This window comes from Ahaetulla prasina, chromosome 2 (genome assembly GCF_028640845.1).
Source record: "Ahaetulla prasina isolate Xishuangbanna chromosome 2, ASM2864084v1, whole genome shotgun sequence".
Classification (NCBI taxonomy): domain Eukaryota; kingdom Metazoa; phylum Chordata; class Lepidosauria; order Squamata; family Colubridae; genus Ahaetulla; species Ahaetulla prasina.
In genome coordinates this window covers 228,394,862-228,414,670 of record NC_080540.1, presented here as the reverse complement: position 1 = coordinate 228,414,670, position 19,809 = coordinate 228,394,862, and the positions used below count along the sequence as shown (strand labels likewise).

The following is a 19,809-nucleotide window of genomic DNA, read 5'->3' as shown; positions in this document are numbered from 1 at the left end:
GCCCCGCCCCTCTTCACAAGGCATACCTGGGCAATGAGACGTAAGGAGACACTGTGGGGAAGGGCATTAGTCAGGATCAAACGCTAAACTCCTGAAGTGTTGAGTGCTAACGTTTGAACTTTCCAAGAGTGCTTGCATTCTTTCTGGCTTTCTGGACTAATTACCTGGATCCTTTGCTTCCTGAACTCCTTGATTTGCCCTGCTGGTTTTATTGTTGTGTAGCCGTGGTGTATACAGCGCTGGGATGGACTACTTGCAGCCAAAGGCTGCTTGAGGTGTTGGTGGGTGTTTGTCATCATTTTGCTCTGGGACTTGCCAGAAACGTGACAGCATTTGGGGAAATTTGGAGCAAAAAAGAGGCAGTTTGAACTGGCAGCTGCCTCTGTGCCGTGCCCCGGGTCATCACAGCCAGTTTGGTGTAATGGTTAACGCATCGGACTAAAAAGTGGGAGACTCTGAGTTCTAGTCCTGTCTTAGGCACAAAGGCAGTTAGATGACCTTCGGCTAGTCACTTTCTCTCAAATATAGGAAGGAGACAATAGCAAACCACTTCTGCAAACCTTGCCAAGAAAACTGCACAGGCTTGTCCAGTCAGACTCTTGAAAATCAGACATGATTGAATGAAAGAAAACAAAATTGTAAACATTTTTGTTTCCATCTTTAGGAAGAAGATGAAGTTCCTGATGATGAGACTCTGAATCAGATGATTGCACGAAATGAAGAGGAATTTGATCTTTTCATGGTAGTGATGCATGTTTCTAATTGTGGATTGAATTGTTGCATTGATAATCTTTATAGCTCACTTTTTAATCTAGGGATGAACTCATTAAGGTAGAAAATTGTGAAATCCCTAACACATAGGAATGTATGAAACAAAAAGACACTAACAAATTGCGTCTTTATGTCCTATCGAAGATGTCTATTTCCATAATCAAATTTTATAACTGCTTCTTTATGTTAAATAATAAGTGTAGATGCCCTTTCTAGCATTTCAACACAGAATAAATTGAAACATTGTTTTAACTAGCAAAATTATTATTCATCCCTTTGTGAATTTTGGAACTATATACATTAACCAAGTTGAAAAACAAATGAGTAGATCATGCTATTTTTCAATATATATCAGTCAGCATAAACTAAATTAATTCTTTTTATGTCTTTCTACAAAACCTGAGTGAAATACACTTATTTATTTATTGGATTAAAAAACACTAATCTCTCTATTAGATGAATAACTAGTCTTGAAATGCATTTCTCTATGTGTGCCACAAGAGGCTGCTATGATACTTGCTGCTAATCCAACTAGTCCCTCTTTGTCACCTGTTCTGTTCGTTGGCTGCTTTTTACTCTTTCTTATAGTTCTTAGTGACAGATCTTGATCAGAAGAAATGAAAGCAAGAGTAAAGAAGCAATGAGACTTCTTTGAAGTGTTTGTTATGTACTTTTTGTTTACTAAATTTATACAGCACTATTAAAAATATGCAGATTAAAAGAACGTTCCAACATAATAACATTGGACAATTGACAGTAATAAAAAATTCTTTTTAAAAATAAAGGCTCTATATGATTAGAGACCTAATGTTTATGGATTTTTTATTAGTTATAAATACAGGAAATACTTTAAGACTGATGGATTAATCAGAAGTCAAGAACATACTCAGTTTCTCTAAAGCTAATAAATTTTTTAGGGTTAATTAAAGATAGACTTGGGATGTATATAGTAGCTTGTATAGCCTAATAATAACACAGACTGTAGCCATACTGGGAGTTCTGGCCCATTTTTACATTAAGATAGAGTCTTCTTTTTCACCAGAATTATTGGAGATACCCTCCTCTTTCGTGTGTCCTACTGTGAACTCTTGTAATCAGACAACCCCCTGCCTCCAAAGTCCCCTCTATTTCCTTTTAATGTTATGGTAGAAGGGACAAAATGAACTGGATAAAATTTTAGGATATTAATATAATCCCAGTGAGTTAGGAGTCTATTGATCCATGTACATACATGGGTTAAAAAGTCTTATCTTTAATAGAAAAAAGTAATATGTGTAATATTATCATAGAGTGTTCTGGGTAAATATTTTTCAATAAAATAAGAGTCTCTCACCTTCATTATTAATGAAAATGTCAAACATTAATTGACCAATGTCGTAGCCTGGGTGATTGATATTACTCTCAAACATTTTTTCAGGAAAATATAATACAATACAATACAATACAATACAATATAATATCTTCATTGTCATTGTATGTATATATACAGTATACCCATACAATGAAATTCACTTAACATCCAAAGACCAGGTTCAACACTCATAACAATCCCCAAACACACTCCCACCCACCACAAATTCCCCGCCCCTAAACCACCCAAACATCTACACAACAGACCAAGTAATGCTGTCCAACAGCTCACTGATGGTGGCTCTTTAGTTCATTGCTAAATGCAATTATAGCTCTGGAATAAAAACTATTCAGAAATTATGTGGTCCAAGTTTTAATTGTTCTGTATCTTCTGCCTAAAGGCAACAGTCCAAAAAGATTGTAAGCAGGATGGGAAGAGTCTCTGAGAATATTATGCAACTTCCTCAAACAGCGAGATTCGAAGATGTCATTCAGGGCTGGTAGTTGGAGCCCGATGATATTCTGGGCAGTTTTAATGATTCTCTGTAGAGCTTTTTTGTCCGCTACAGAGCTGTTCCCATACCATGCAAGAATGCTGTATGTCAGGACACTCTCAATGGTGCTGCAATAGTAGGACAGAAGTAGATGCTCTTCCTAGGCATTCTCAGGAAGTACAGCCTCTTCTGTGCCTTCTTCACAGAGGTCCTTCGAGATATAAATGCCCATTTGTGTGTGATTAAAACATTTAAAAATAAGCTCATCATTTGTGGTGTTGCTATAGAAATGTCAGTAGAAGAATATCATTCTGTAATTTACTTCTGTGTACATCTGATGACAATGACACTCATTAGGAGTTTGTGTGCAGTGTGGTCGCTGTGCTGATTATTTTGCTGATTAAAAGGAATTGAAGTCAAAATTCTTCGTAAAATTTGCTGTAGGAAATACACAAGGACTTGAAAGTATAATTCCATTGTCCAGGCTGAAATTCTGTGACTATAATTATTTCACTATGGTTAGAATGGAATATATCCATATGGTTTTTCATATTGTGTTTGGGTAGTTAGTATACAACACTAATTTGTACATAGGCAGAAATGTGTGCACCCAAAGCCCCTCTGCCTTGCACCTAACTTCAAGAGCAGAATTTACTGTAGTTAAACTTTAATTTACTATTGTATGGAAACAAAAATGGTAGGAAATAAATCAGATTAAATAATTATTGCTTTGATATTTTTTTGCTTAATAAACTTATATTTCTTTTTAAATTCCCAATTTTCATTTATTGCCAAATTGAGCATCGGCTAAATTGATGAATCAGGAAAAGGAAAGCGAAGGAGTACAATTGGTGTCCTACTAAATTGTAGCCTAATTTACTTGGAAATCAGGTTATAGAACAGATTGCTGAAAAGCTGGGTGATAGCAAAAGCTGTCATAGCTCTTCGTTTTGATATTACCTTAAAAGAAGATTATTGTGGAAGAACTGATGCTGAAAACTATTAATATATATAAATAAATGAAATTTGTTGTTGAAGGGTCTTCGTACTTCTGGAAACTCTATTTCTCAGTCATCTTGATAATTCCCTCTTGTTTCTTAGTGCTTGCATTTTGGCTAAAATCCAATATTAGAACAGCTGATGTATATAGCTTACTATATTTAAGATATGCTTCTTAGAATGGATATTTAATTGCATTTCCTGTTCAGCAAATATTTCTAGTTCATGGTGGTGTTGCAGAATCAAGGTTGGTCATTTGCTAAAGTATGCATGGCAGATAATTTTATTGAGAAAATATAAAGCCAGCGTTTGTTTTGCCATCACCTTTCTTAAATATCATATTTATCACTTCTCCAGCGAATGGACCTGGATAGGCGCAGGGAGGATGCTCGAAACCCAAAACGCAAACCGCGCTTGATGGAGGAAGATGATTTGCCATCTTGGATCATCAAAGACGATGCTGAAGTGGAAAGACTTACATGTGAAGAGGAGGAGGAAAAAATATTTGGGAGAGGGTCCCGTCAGCGTCGGGATGTGGACTATAGTGATGCTTTGACAGAGAAACAGTGGTTAAGGGTATGTAAAATTTATTCTTTTTGGTATTAATTATAAGATACAAGAATACAAACTGGAGAATAAAATGAAATTGCCCTCTGAGGTGAATGAGTAATTGGAGGAACCTCCCTATCAGATAATACTGAAATTGCTGACCTTTGAGGTTTTGGATTTAATAGTAGAAACTTGCTCGTCTAACTTAAAATTGAGTGGAACTGAAGAACTTTAAATTGAATGGCATTGAAGAACTGTAGAGGATGATTGGGAAGGAGACATTTGAGCTGATGGAGTATGAGTTTACCTTTACTTCAACATACTCATTCTGTTAGGGACTTTGCCTTTTCAGTAATTTAAAGAGTTGATAAAGGAGTCATGAATTAGGATTGGAGGAATGTTTTCCCATTTCTTTTGTTCTGCACTAGGAATGTAGAGCACCAGAGTGACCAGAGGATTTAAATGTGCCTCACATTTTCTTTAGGCAAAGAAAGTCAGGCAGGCGTCTTTCCAAATGCAAATATTTTCATATTAATTTTCTTCCTTTATGTGTGTTTTGTTTACATGTTTGTTTGTGTGTGTATGGACGCAGATATAAAGAAACCTTTCTCTTGCCTTTAGATGGTCCATTTTGTTGTATTGCTGATGGGAAGAAATTTTTGTTAGCTGTAATTAGGCTGATGAATAAATAACTTGATCCAGGAAAAAGTTTTGTTACTGCAGTTAAGTTCAGTAGTTTTCAAGTAGTTCACATAGTTGCTCAGAGGAAACAAGGAAGCTTTTGGGCAAAGATACAGGGTGGTATTTGTATTGTCTGCATTGTAAATGTTTCTGCTTGGATTGTGTACTATATCATGTGTAATAAGTTACATCTCTTAAGTGGATGCAATTTCTTGTGATATAAAAAACCATTGTTACAATATCACGTATGAATAAATACAGATAGTCCTCAATTTACAATAGTTTGTATAGTAACCATTTTAAGTTACAATGGTGCTGAAAAAAGACCATTTTTCACACTTATGACCACTGCATGATTACTGTGGTCACATGATCAAAATTCAGATGCTTGGCAACTGACTCATATTTATGACAGTTGCAGGTGAACTTGAAATCAGGTGATCACCTTTTATGACCTTACAAGCAAACTCAATGGGGAAGCCAGATTCACTTAACAACTGTGTTACAAACTTAACAACTGCAGTGAATGACTGTGGTGAGAAAGGTCATAAAATGTGGCAAAACTCAGTTAATAACTGTATCCCTTAGCAATGGGAATTCTGGGCTCAATTGTGATCGTAAGTCGAGAATTATCTGTATATCCCTAGAAGTTGGAAAACGCATTCTTTCTGTATTTCCATTTTCTTATCCCTGCTAAACAATCCTGAAATCCAAAAATATGAACATTTGCAATGAGCCATGAAGATTTATATCCTTGTCTCACCAAATGTTTTAATTCTTCTGAGAATCTTTTGTCATTTGGAATATGCCCAAATGCTCTTGCCTGTCAGTTGCATTCTGTGATGGAACATCTGGGACTTAGTTGCTTGGCGTCGATTGGGTGCTTGATGTAGATTGCATGATTGATATGGGGAGAATTTCAACCCAAATTACAAGTCTAAAAAAGGTGGTTTTATCAGAGGCTGAGTAAAAGACAAAGAAATGCTAGCTATTAAAATAAAAAGCAGTGTTTTTACTTGCCATATAACTGCCATATAACATAACTGACCTACATGGCAGCATTCCAGAAGTAGTGAATCCAAAATGATTTGAAAAATAGCTGCTTGTAAGCTCAGCTAATACTTGTGATTCCTGTCATCCCTTAGGCACATAGGAAGCTGCCTTTTAAAAAATTAAATTGTGGTCTTTCTACTTCAGGGTTATCCCTCCCTTCATTGCTGGACTATATATCACCATCCACTAAGATTTTTTGCAGTTTGTTCTGAAGAAGTCAGACTTTCTTGCCCTTTCTCTGGAGAAACAAGGGATTGTGCTTGGGAGATTTATGTGAAAAGTGTGTGCTTAGCCTCAGAACAACAAAGTAAAACTATTTTTAATGCTGTACATCACCCAGAGTCCTTATGGAATTGTGCTGCCTTAGAAATTTGATATACAAGTAAACAGATGCCAAATTTCTTCATTTGATGTTACCTGTGTATGCTTGTGGAATCAAAACAACTTGTATATGTCTTATGGTACATTAACTATGACAAAGATAGCATGTTGCTGCTGATGGTGGTGCTAATAATAAATAATACTATAGGTGGATAAAAATGCCCAATCCAATCTAAACAACTGGCTGTCTCTGCAACCAACAATGCAATAATCTGATGATGATGATGATGATGATGATGATGATGATGATGATGATGATGATGACAACAACAGCAACAACAATGACAGTATACACAGCAAAATGTCATAAAATAATAATAATAAGATGAAGAATTGCAGACACTCTGGCATAAACCAGTGCAGGTGGTTCCAGTGGTACTCGACACACTGGGAGCTGTGCCTAAAGACCTAGGCAAGCACTTAAAAGCAATTGGCGCTGACAAGATCACCATTGGTCAGCTGCAGAAGGCCACCTTACTGGGATCTGCTTGCATAATTCGCCAATACATCAAGCAGTCCTAAACGCTTGGGAAGTGTTCGACTAGTGATCTGTGATACGAAATCCAGCATAATTATCTTGTTTGCTGTGTATACTGTAATAATAATAATAATAATAATAATAATAATAATATAATATAAAAATAATAATATAATTTATTAAATGATTAAATGATTAAATAGATGGAAAACCAAAGTTTTGCATGGACAGAACTTGAAAAACATTGAAGGAAAATGTGATGACAATTTTACATGGGCATGGCTTAAGATGGGAACCATCAAGAAAGAGACGGAAGGTTTAATACTCACCGTTCAAGAACAAGCACTACAAACTAATGCCATGAAAGCAAAGATGCAAAAATCCACCGACAACCCAAACTGCTGACTTTGCAACAGCAAAGTCTAAACTGTTTCACATTTAATATGTGAATACAGTAAAATCACACAAACTGATTATAAAGCTAGACATGACCGAGTTGCTAAATTAATCCACTGGTCATTATGTAAAAAATACGACTTGCCTGTATCTAAAAAGTCATGGGAACATAAAGTGGAAAAAGTTATAGAAAATGAGAAGGTGAAGATCTTGTGGGACTATTGAATACAGACGGATCGTCACTTGGAACACAACACACCAGATATCACAGTTGTCGAAAACCGAAATGTACAATTTATTGACATCGCAGTACCAGGAGATGCCAGAGTCAAAGAAAAAGAACTGGAAAAAATCATGAAATATCGTGACCTGGCCATCGAAACTACACGGCTATGGATGAAACATGTAATAGTGATACCCATTATCATCGGGGCACTTGGTACCATGTCCAAGAAGTTTTTAAGATACATCAACAAATTGCAGCTTCCTGCAATAACAACAGTGGAACTACAAAAACTGCGCTACTTGAAACATAGTACATCTTAAGAAGGTACTTAGTTGATACCTAGGACGCTGGCAGCAACCCGTATCAACCATTGGCACCAGTCAATGGTATTTATGATGCATTTTTCAATGTTCACTGAGTTTCATGTTTAATGAATAAAGTAAATAATAATAATAATTACATAATAGTCTAATCACAAATCATGTATACTTTCAGGAAAATTGATTATTTATACTCACCTACAGGAGTACTACCATCTAATAAATATTTTTAAAAGGTAGCAAAATAATTAAAATGCATATTCTATGTAGATCTATCATCATCATCATTTTAGTCATTATCTGTCCACTGCAGAAGGATGGCGGCCTCTTCCACATGTTTCCAACCTATACGATCCTGAGCTTTCTTTTGCCAATTGGGCCCCCAATTCTTGCTGATGTCATCGATTCATCTTGTTTTAGGTCTCTTTTGTGGATGCTTTTTATCAAGTGGGATCCATTCTATGACTGCCTTGGTCCACTTACCATCAATTCTTCTTGTTATGTGACCAGCCCATTTCTATTTCAATTCCTTTACTATCTTGATGATATCATATACACCTGGGTATATAAAATACACGTAGACTACTATGTTACAAAATTAGATTAAAAACATATAGATTTAAAACAGATTGGGGATTATATTTAGATTACAAGAGAACATATTCCATATTTTTGAAAGTGGCTTTTGCATATCTAACATAAATAAGTTATAGTATTGTATAGTAAAGCAAGATGAGGAGTGATTTAATTGCTTGACAGATTACAGAAGGTGTAAGAGAAAGAAACTCAAGACTTTCCCTGATTTTATTTGGTATGTAGTTGGGGAGAGAAAGAGAGAAAAAAACTTTACCAGACGTCCAAGATTCTCTTCTTGTACTCTAAAGCAATGAAGTAGAGTTTTGGTAGTCTTTGTGGGATTTGTTTTTGACTTGGTCTACCTGAAATAGCTGATAGGCTCCTACCAGTTCATAAATGTGAAAGATTCTGGATTTTCGACTTTTGATTACTGTTTTTTAAAAAAATGAGAATCTAATTATATTAAAAACCAATGTAGAATTGGGCAAAGGAGACTCGGGTTCAAGTTTCAACATGTGATTTGGAATCCCTTAACTTTCTGTCAGCTAACCAACCAACTTTTGTGAGATTGGTATTGCGGGAATAAAGTTAGGTAAAAAGAGAGATGAATTTAGCAATGTGTGTTTGTACTATGAAGCACCCAAGGTATCATTTTTGCCTCCCCCATTTTAACAAAAAGGTTGCTAATGTAAAAGGGAAGGGATTTAGGGTAGGGTTGGTTTAGTGCTTGCAACCAAGTGCTTTCTATAACTACAGACATTTTTGAACTCAAGTGAAAAAATTCAAATGGCAGTTTCCATCCCTTTCCAGTCAAAAGTAAATAAGTGATGGTTTGCTGTTTTTTAGTGCATTCTATGAGATATACAGTAGGACTTTGTCACAGTGACATCACAGATTTCTTTGTGTTACATTGAAACAGTAGAACTAGGAAGTATGCTGCAACTATGTCTCACTGATGTTGGTTACATATCATTGTATCAGATATAAGTACTTCTAGGACTGGTTTTATTAATATTAGTGAAGTTCAGCATTGTCAGTTTTGTACATCACTGGAGTCAGCTTTGGAGAACTGTATTAAATGATCTGGGAAAGATTTTGAGAAAAAGGTAGAGACACTTGCTCACAGTGTGCTGGATGGAAAGTTAGTGCTATTAAAATTTGTAATTGGGTACTATAGCATCTATTTCATAGAAATTTGTAATTAGGTACAGTGGCATCTATTTCAGAGAAACAGTGTAGATTCTGCTGAGACTCATTAATAAATATAGGGTTTGGAGACTGAACTACATGAAATGGTGTCACTTATGTAGAAAACTACATATGCTCATTTACTGTCAATTTTAAAAGGTTTAAATTGTTCATGTAATTAATACAAATCACAAATTAAAATTGGGCACCACCTCATCTGATTAAAATTATAAAGTTGGTGCATCAGCATTTTAATTTGATGAATGCTAATGTATGAATTTTCACAAAGGTTTCACAAAATGCAGAGAATGTATTTTTATTCAAATTGTTGGATTTTTTTAAAAAACTCATGTTTGATAATTTAGCAGCATTTGTATGCTATTCACAAAATTATAAAACACACACAAATGTACAATGGAAATATTTATGAAAATCTGTAATCTCCATTGCAATATCATTTTTACAAAAAATATTGGAAGAGGCAAATTCAAGCAGGTGCAGCATGTGAAAATTAACAGACCAGTGGTGTGCTTATCTGTGAGCAGAGAGAGAGAAAAAAATAGATCACTTGATTTGTTTAATTTAATTTTTTTTTTCAAAAGCATGTTAAACCAGGAAGGTTAAGAAAATTACTGGAGTGGGGGAGGGAATTGGTATTTAAAGCAATCCCAGTAAATTAAAATTATCTGTGAATAATGAAGCAGCCTTGAGTGCTATACAGCCTTAAATACAGATTTCACCGTTTCGCTTTTTTAAAAATATAGATATATTTATATATCTGGGTTTTTAAAATATTGATACTATAATTAAAATGCTTCCAGGAGTCAGTAACTAGTCTGCTGAAAAATATTTTTTATTTGTATTCCTGGAATAATAATAATAGGAAAATATGATAAGTAGTTGTCAATATTAAAGAGGCTTGAAGGGAGAAGGCTTTGGGCCTTGTGGTAGGTAGTAGAATGAAACGGCAGATTTGAGTATCTACATTCCTTTCAGTGTTGCCTTTTCAGTAAAATAAAATTACTTGTATATGAAAACATAGCCTTTCCCCAGCTCTCTTTTTTTTCCTGATCAGCTGATGAAGAGACTAGCAGCTCGCTGCTTTGCTGGCTTGTTAATTTTATCCCCACTAACTGTGATTTCCGATAGCCGGCCTGCTGATAGTGGTAAGGTAAATATCCTTTTTCATTGCCGTCTTGAAGATTCAGTAGAACTACATCGCAGGCATGTGTAGGTGTGTAACACATCAAAAGCTGATGTTCTCTGTGTTTTTCTGTGTACAAATGAGTGCTTAAGGAGAAGCGATAACATTAACTGTTGACAGCCCTGCATGCTGTATTTATTATTAGAATTTCTAGCTTCCAAGATTTGCAGAACAGTTTCTTTTGCATAATCTTCGGAAGCTGCTGTGAATGTGTAGTGGGTGTCCTGTTTTAGCCAAATGAATATTAATGAATGTGTGTGCAGATATATACATACATATATAGATATAGATATGTATAGATATATTCATATTCTCTTTTCTCCCACCTAACTCATCAGAGCTTAAGCTCCTTCATAGTGGTTTGCTGAACGCTGTGGAAGCATGGTGGAAATTGTCTTTTGATTATTAAGGCCTGGGTTAGCGTCTCTCCCTCAGGATTCTGTGTTCATGTTTGTTCGTTGGATTTGCACATCGAAGGATGAATAAGAAACAGAGACTGAAATCTCCCTGGCATTTTTAATATGCCAGCCTGTTTTGTCTGATGTACCAGGTTTATTCACAAAATGTTTTGCAAGCAACATAACCCAGTGAAAGGAATTGTGTCTGGGATGTAATCACTCTTTGTATATTGATTGTTACACTCACATGATCATAAATATTAGCCATGTTTGGTGCTGTGGAAAAATGAAGGTAAATTGCCTTACGATTAGAGCTGTTTCAGCTCAGAAAAAGATTGATTCACATTTGCATGTATCTTAGGTATTAAAGGGGAGCAGAAAGGACAGTGTCAACATTTATGATTTGAGAAAGCATCATAAAGGCTGATGTAATTTATTTTAAAAAAGCAGGGTTGCATTTTTCTTTTTCTCTTCAACACATTGTTAATTTTAAGCTGTTTGTAAAGCAGAACTACTCACATCTTTGGCTTTTTTCTTCTATTTATTTATTATTATTTTGTTGAAGTTCAAATTCCCTGATTGTCATATATATTTCTGAGAGTGTGAACAATTTTTTTTAATGAGATCTGGTTTTGCAGCATTTTTCATTCTTTCATTGTGTAGTGTTGTTGGCTGTGATTTAAGGTTCATATTTGCAGGTAAATTTTAAATTAGTAAATGTTGCTTGAATGTGTTTGAATTGTGTTGTTTCTTCCTCACCCCATAATGCTATACTATTCTTTAGATATCAAACAATGCATTGTTTGCTATTCTGCATTGTGAGTAGGCATTGTATTAAGGAAAAGCACGTTGTTTTAGATGTATAATACTGAAACATTTTTTTGAAATTGTTTGTAAACTCCTTTGCAAAAAGAGGAATGTGTGTGAATATATTTTGAAGGAATTTTTGTTTGGCTTTGTTATAATTTCCCTGTATATAAAGATACCTTAAAAATTATATCTGAGGGTAATTGTTTTAAAGAGTACAATAGATCATTACTTAACTGAGTGTATACAGTTGCAGCAACAAATGCCTTTTAGAGTTGACCTTCCTTTCTACAGTCAGACTACTTATGAACAATGGTATTGCTGTGTTTCTAAAGACAGTTGATGGTTCCTAAAATTCTTTTGTTCAACTTGAACTTATAAACTGTTCAGCTCATAAACACTACAAAGTTGTTGTGATATTTAGACTTCATTGAGTATATATTTATTCTACGCATCTTTACATATTTGTATATATTTTCCTGTTTTCCTAATTAATAGGCAATTGAAGACGGCAACTTGGAAGAAATGGAAGAGGAGGTTCGGCTTAAAAAACGCAAAAGGAGAAGAAATGTGGACAAGGATTCAGGCAAAGAAGACGGCGAGAAGGCAAAAAAGAGGAGAGGAAGGCCTCCAGCTGAAAAATTGTCACCCAATCCACCTAAACTGACGAAGCAAATGAATGCCATCATTGATACTGTAATCAACTATAAGGACAGGTAAGATACTGTTTTTCCTAATCATCATTTTAGTTTCTTTGGAACAAATCGCCGTTTCCAAATTTTCATCATGCCACAGTTGGACATTAAGGTGCCCTTGCATAGAATTCTAGAAATATGTTTCATATAAAACCTTCATCAAATTTGAAATTTGATGCAAACTTATGTTTGATGCAAACTTTTATGCAAACCCACATGCATAAACTGACACACACACACACACACGCACACACACACACACACACAAACATATTTGGAAAGACAAACATTTGTGTATATTCTTGTATCTCTGCTTATGAATTCAAGATAAATATTTGTAGTATGTATAAATAGGTGCAAGTGTGAATGTGTGTACATGTGTGCATGCTGCATATATGCTTGTGGATGGATAAACAGAGAAGAAAGTTTGTTTGTTTCAATCAAAATAAGCAGTCTGCCAGCTATATAAAGTTATACAGAAAAAATGTACAACTTAAATAATAGTTTCATATTTCAAACTTTCCGTAAAAGAATAATCTCTCTGTCTCATAGTAGTGCTTCAGAAAGTGAATGTTGACGCTTCTTCTGGGGACTTCATAAAGAAAAACTTGGAACTTTTGCATATAGCAGTAGGTTTAGTGGGTTCCTTATGGGATGATTATTCTGTATTGGAAACTCTGCAGAAGTAAACAAGAGTTCAAATAAATAAATAAAATAAAGACTGCAACAAAGAACACAGATAAAAGAATTGCCCTTTTTGGTTATATTACTGTACCTTGAACACAATAGTCAGACTCTTTCAATTTATTTATTCCAGCAAGATATCAAGACTTCCCTGGGCTCTGTGTTTGTTCACAGAAAAGGATGTAATTTAAAAGGTAGCCCCAATGTCACCATCAGACTCTCACACAAAAGGATGATGCTGGTTTTTTTTCTTTATTTTTTGCAAGGCAGGTAATCAGGTCACCCATTTCACCCTTGACTCCCCCATCATAGACTTTCTGGATGTGGCTTTCTGGATATGGCCAAGGTTGTCTATTCTTGGTCCAAATAGTGAATTCTAAAACTTATTTCTATCCCCTCTCCAGGAAAGTAGACTCGTCTGACACGTTTTAAAGTAATCTTGGGATCACCTAACAAAGTTTATTTGTTTGTTTTACTTTTAAAAACAAATTCTCTCAGAATTATTTAGAGACATATTTTTAGTCTTTTAATTGTGCGGCTAGTTCAGAAGCTTCTGAAACACTGTCACTTGGCTGGGAAAAGAATTGGCCCTTCTCCCATTCTTCAAGAGCTGGTAACATTTTCAGTAATCATTGCATATCTGCGAACAGCTCTTCAGTACTGCAGAATGATACTTTGCATAGAATTGCATTATTTTCATTTGAGCGTTGACTTAGGAATTCTCTCATAACTGAAGAAACTGCTATGATGCTTTAGCCAACTGAATGGTATCTTGGAGTAGCATGGCACACTTCACGGACACTAAAGGGTTGTGAGGGACTGCCCACCGCCCATAGCTATTTTACATATGTACATTGCAATATAAGGAAAACAGCAGGGCAAAATCAAGGCAGGTGTTGTGTCTTGCCCGCCCTCAGAGCAGCCGGGGCCTTCTTATCTGCTCCCGAACACAGAGGAATGTATGCCTCCCGGCCCCAGTCCTGGCTCCATGCCCAGACAAACTGCAGAAGAAGGAGCACCTCCTGGCCCCAGCCCTGACTCCATGCCCAGGCAAACGGAGCAGCTAGACCCCTCCCCCTCCTCCACAGCATGTGAGCCTGAGGAGGGTTTATTACCAACAGCTGATTGGAGTGACCCTCGCATCAGAAGGCTGGATAGGCGGAGGCAACAGAAGGAAGGGAGGGGCAGGCCTTAATGAGTGCTGAGTCATGGAGCCACACCCCATGGCCTACATAAAGGATCTGCTTTCTGGCAGTCTCTGAGTCAGGCAAAAGTCGAACTTATTTTGCTGAAGTCACTTACTGGTCTCCTGCCTGCTCTGAGGACTTTGCTAGGACTTTGGGCAGAGCTGCAGAGGCAAGCCTGATTCGGATTTCCCTGACCCGGCCGTCAGCGGAGGAGTGGGACACGACAGCAGGATGCAAAGGAACCAATCCCCTATATTTGGCTGTAAGAGGATGATTCTTAGGATGCAAGCTAATAAAACTGCCCCATTTAAATACAGTTCTAGGGCGATAATGTTTGAGACAGCAGCTAAATTTCAGCCCAAAGAGGTCCTTTCTGTTCTTTCTTCTTGAGGTATTCCTCAAAGTGTCCTATGCAAAAGCTAGAGATAGGTCTGATGTGGTTTTTTTCAACAGATCTCTGTCAAATTGGGTGTTGAAGAAGGGAAACTTTTAGGAAAAAACCTCTGTATCCTATGCATGCAGTTTCGCTCCATTTTATGATCCTTTTTGTCACAGTTGTCAAGTGAATCACTGCAGTTTTTAAGTTTGCATCAAAGTTGTTAAGTGAATCTGGCTTCCCAGTTCACTTTGCTTGTGAGAAAGTTGCAAAAGAGGATCACATGATCCTGGGACACTGCAACTGTCACAAATACGAGTCAGTTGCCAAGGGTCTGAATTTTAATCATGTGACCATGGGGCTGCTGCAATGTCATAAGTATGAAAAGCGGTCATAAGTCATTTTTTTCAGTGCCGTTGTAACGTTAAACTGTCCCTAAATGAACCGCTTAAGTTGAGGACTTAACATAATGCAAAAAGCAAAGTTTTGTGCTTTGCGCATCTTTCAAGCAGCCTTCTACAGAGGGTGAAGTGCATGGGTTTTTAATGTAAGACTAGAAACCTTGTAGCTCCCTTTCTTATTTTGTTCAAATTTACTTATGTAAGAACCCATTTTAATTAACACAGAAATATTGGCATGGTTCAGGATTTTCAATGACATATTTGCTAAACCTTCTGTTTACCTACATGACTCTTAAGGTAAAGGTAAAAGTTCTCCTCGCACATATGTGCTAGTCGTTCTCCATTTCAAAGCCGAAGAGCCAGCGCTGTCTGAAGACGTCTCTGTGGTCATGTGGCCGGCATGAATAAATGCCAGAGGCGCATGGAGCACTGTTACCTTCCCACCAAAGGTGGTCCCTATTTTTCTATTTGCATTTTTTACATGCTTTCGAACTGCTAGGTTGGCAGAAGCTGGGACAAGTAACGAGAGCTCACCTCGTTATGCGGCAATAGGGATTCAAACCGCTGAACTGCTGACCTTTTGATCGACAAGTTCAGCATCTCAGCCACTGAGCCACCACATCCCTAAATACATGACTCTTACCTGTAGGTTTATATAGTGGATTTTAAAATTTTCACATTGATTTTTCAGAAAATAAAAAAATAATGTCTACTCTGGTGGCAAAGCATGTTGCAGGCATTTCTGGGTTATGTTCAAGGCTGTACAAACTACAGTATAAACTGTGCAAATCTGTTGGACATCACAACCTAATTTCAACCCAAGGAAACAGACAGTGCTTGTGTGTGTGTGTGCACGCATATGTATGTGTACACACACACGCACATACTCTAACAATGGATTTACTGCCATTGAGGGAACTTTGTTTTCCATTAGTAACTTCATTGCTAATTCAGTCTTCTGACCATAGTCATTTGGTCAGTTTTCTGACCTTAGATACCACAGAGCACAGAAATCATAAATGATTATTTTATACATTTCATGCTGTGTATTTAAAACATTCATATTAATATAGATATTTGCCAGAGTAAACTAGCTGCATTTATTTAAGTTGGCTTTTGTTTGAGATTCTCCAAAATCCATCTTTGAGATAATATTACAAAGGTTATTTATATGTATTTAAGAAAGAGATATTCTTGGACTTTACTTTTTTTCCATAGAAACTTTAAAAAATGGTACCACTAGGTATGAGTCCTCAAAAATTAACTGTGAGTGAAATAACTCAGTTTGTTGTGTTGAATTAGTAAGCGCTTTCCAGGAGATTTCTGCTAGTTTTTGTGAGAACAAAACTTCACTCACTGGGCTAACTCTTGCAGATCTATTGTAGAGCAGAGTAAAGTTCTCCAAATAAGAGCTTTTTGGCAAAACTTTTCAATAATTCTGGTGAAATGACTTGAATAAATGTTTAAAGGTGCCTGATATTACAAATAATATTTTCCATAGTATAAAATAATAAATCAGTACATTGATGTCTTAGTTTTCACAAGTTGAAGAATGACTCTGTCATTCTCTGTGAAATCATTAAACCAGTTTTAGCTGCAATCCTAAAGAAAATCAACAGGGATGGACAAATCAGCATATTTTTGGCATGTGACCATTTGATATGATCTAATGGAGAGGAATAGTTGAGTTCATTGAGAGAAATATAGCTGGAGGATTAGTTATGAATAGAAGGCCTAAAATGCAAATCAGAGGTTCGAATTATTGTAATATAGGTTGTTATGGCTATATACAAAACTAGTAATTTGTAGGATAATGATAGTTGCATGTTATGCTCCAGTGGAAAAATCAAATATGAATTTAGGGAAAATTGTTCATTGTTTGAACAAGTGTAATCCCAGGGAAAAAATTCTCTGGATAACTTAAATGAAATGGATGGGTTGGAACAAGATATTACAGAAAAAGTTATGAGCATTCAGAGGTCCAAGTGGGAACGAGAATGGTTAGTGAATATCTGGTTAGGAAACAATTTTGTTTGAAATACATGATTAAAGCATAATTTACAAGAATGAAAATAAATAAGGAAGCACGATGGATTTGATTATTTATGCTGAAAGGTTTAGAGAATGAGCGAAATCTCTATTATGAGAGGTTTTAAAAGTGAGAAACAAAGGGTCTTGGTGCTCTCTGAGCTTGCTTGTTTTCTTACAGACGTTTCATTACCCTAACTAGGTAACATCAACAGTGCTAGTAAGGAGTAGGATTTGCTGTCAGTTTATGTTCTGGTGGCTGGCCCTGTTAGTGTTGGTGGGGGTGGTCTTAGAGAGTCTTTGGTTGAGTTGTTTACTGTTGATTTTTTGGGCAGCTTCTTGATTGGGTTATATTATTTATTTGACTGTTGGTCTGAAGTTAATGTTGGAGTTAATCGATGCTGATTGCTAGTGGAGAGGTGCTTGGTTTTGTTTTGTTTTTTGTTCTTTTTTGGGCTGGGTGAGTGTCTCTTTTGCAGAGTTTATAGATGTTAATGTCTATGTGTCTATTGATGGCTGATTTGTCAGATTGCCAGATTTTTAGAAATTCCCTGGCATATTTGGACTTGGCTTGTCTAGAATGGTCACATTTTCCCAATTGAAACTTATCTGTCTATATATTGTGAAATTAGAGTTTTCATCATGTCTTCTGACTGCTAGCTGGTGTTCGTGAATCCATTCTGCCAGTCTTCTGCCTGTTTTGTCTTACATAGTTTTTATTTATTTATTTATTTAATTTATTTATTTATTTTGTCACACAGTATATATAAGCATAAGCATGAAATAACTATACAATATATAAGCATATATATAAGTATGTAATAACTATATTAATTGGATATAACGAAAGGAAACAATAGGACAGGAACGGTAGGCATGCTTGTGCTCTTATGCACGCCCCTTACAGATCTATTAGGAATGGGGTGAGGTCAATAGTAGACAGTTTTTGGTTGAAGCTTTGGGGATTCTGGGAAGAGACCACAGAGTCAGGTAGTGTATTCCAAGCATTAACAACTCTGTTATTGAAGTCATATTTTCTGCAATCAAGATTGGAGCGGTTAACATTAAGCTTAAATCTATTGTTTGCTCGTGTATTGTTGCAATTGAAGCTGAAGTAGTCTTCGACAGGAAGGACATTGTAATAGAGGATTCTATGAGTTAAACTCAGGTCATTTTGAAGGTGGCATAGTTCTAGCTTTTCTAAACCCAGGATTTCAAGTCTGGTGGCATAGGGTATTTTGTTGTATTCAGAGGAGTGGAGAACTCTTCTTGTAAAATATTTCTGGACACATTCAATTGTATTGATGTCAGAAATGTGGTATGGGTTCCAGACAGTCAAGCTGTATTCAAGAATTGGTCTAGCAAATGTTTTATATGCTCTGGTTAGTAGTGTAGTGTTTTTGGAGAAGCTACGCGAGATTAGGTTTACAACTCTTAAAGCCTTTTTTGTGATGTAGTTGCAGTGGGCTTTGGCACTTAGATCATTTGATATGAAAACTCCAAGGTCTTTAACAGGATGGGGGTCATCTGTAAGGTAATGTCCATCAAGCTTGTACTTAGTGTTTAGGTTCTTTTTTCCAATATGTAAGACAGAGCATTTTCTGGTTGAGATTTGGAGTTGCCAAGTTTTAGACCATTCAGATACAAAGTCAAGGTCTTTTTGAAGGGTAGTTGTTATTATAGTCCTTACATTGTATGTTGTAGATGACTCCTGGTTTTTCTTCTGGGGTTGTTGAGTTTTTTGGTTTGCTTAGGATGTTTTGAAGGGCTTTAGTTGGCTTATGTTGCTAATGCTGATTCCATGTGATTGTAGCAATCTATTGATAGTTTCTAAGATATTCTTGATGTTGTATGGCAGTGTAATTCTTTTTTAGGGCTTGTGTTGGTTGTGCTGAATTGGGCTGAGTGGTCAGGGACTTTTTGGTAAAGTTATGGAGCTAAGAAAGCAGGATGTGAAATCTGCTTGCCACACAGTGAAAAGAATTATATTACAAAAGCCACAGAATAATCTTATAGAATTAAACTAATGGAAAATATGAAATGCATGTTTTGTGCTGAAGAGAATGAAAATAAGTTGTAGATGAACAAAAAAATACACAAAAAAAGAGAGACTTCTGTGAAAAATGAGGATATAAGAACATGGTTGAAAAGATCAAGGAACAGTTAAGAGAAACTGAAAGACGAACTTGCCATGATGGAAATAAACTATCGTTTTGGAAGTGAGTGAAGAGGGTTAAACAAGAAGCTTTCAGAAGAGTGAATGGAATTAAAAATAAAATGATGAAACACAATTGAGGGAAAGCTGGGTAGAGTGTTTTAGAAGTTTATAATATGAAGGATAGAGATTTCAAGTCTAGAAAGGAAGCAGATGCTTTCAATATTAGGGTTCAAGAAAAAAATATAAAAAGGCAATTATAAATGTGTAATTGTCAAAAATGGCAAGGCTGCCGGTGCAGCTAGTATAATCGAAGAAACATTACCGTATTTTTCAGAATATAAGACACACCCTTTTCCCCCAAAAAAGAGGGTGAAAATCTGGGTGCATCTTACATTCCAAATGTAGCCCT

At 36.1% G+C, this 19,809-nt stretch overlaps 1 protein-coding gene across 6 annotated transcripts in view; it reads left to right on the top strand.

The window, feature by feature from the left end:
* SMARCA2 (SWI/SNF related, matrix associated, actin dependent regulator of chromatin, subfamily a, member 2) overlaps positions 1-19,809 on the top strand; it is a 119,666-nt gene that overhangs the window by 86,249 nt on the left and 13,608 nt on the right. For all 6 annotated transcript variants that reach the window (XM_058166432.1, XM_058166433.1, XM_058166431.1 and 3 more), the window contains exons 27-29: positions 665-742; positions 3,972-4,190; positions 12,370-12,587. In XM_058166432.1, coding sequence (XP_058022415.1) covers positions 665-742; positions 3,972-4,190; positions 12,370-12,587 — 515 coding nt within the window. The remainder of the gene's footprint in view (positions 1-664; positions 743-3,971; positions 4,191-12,369; positions 12,588-19,809) is intronic.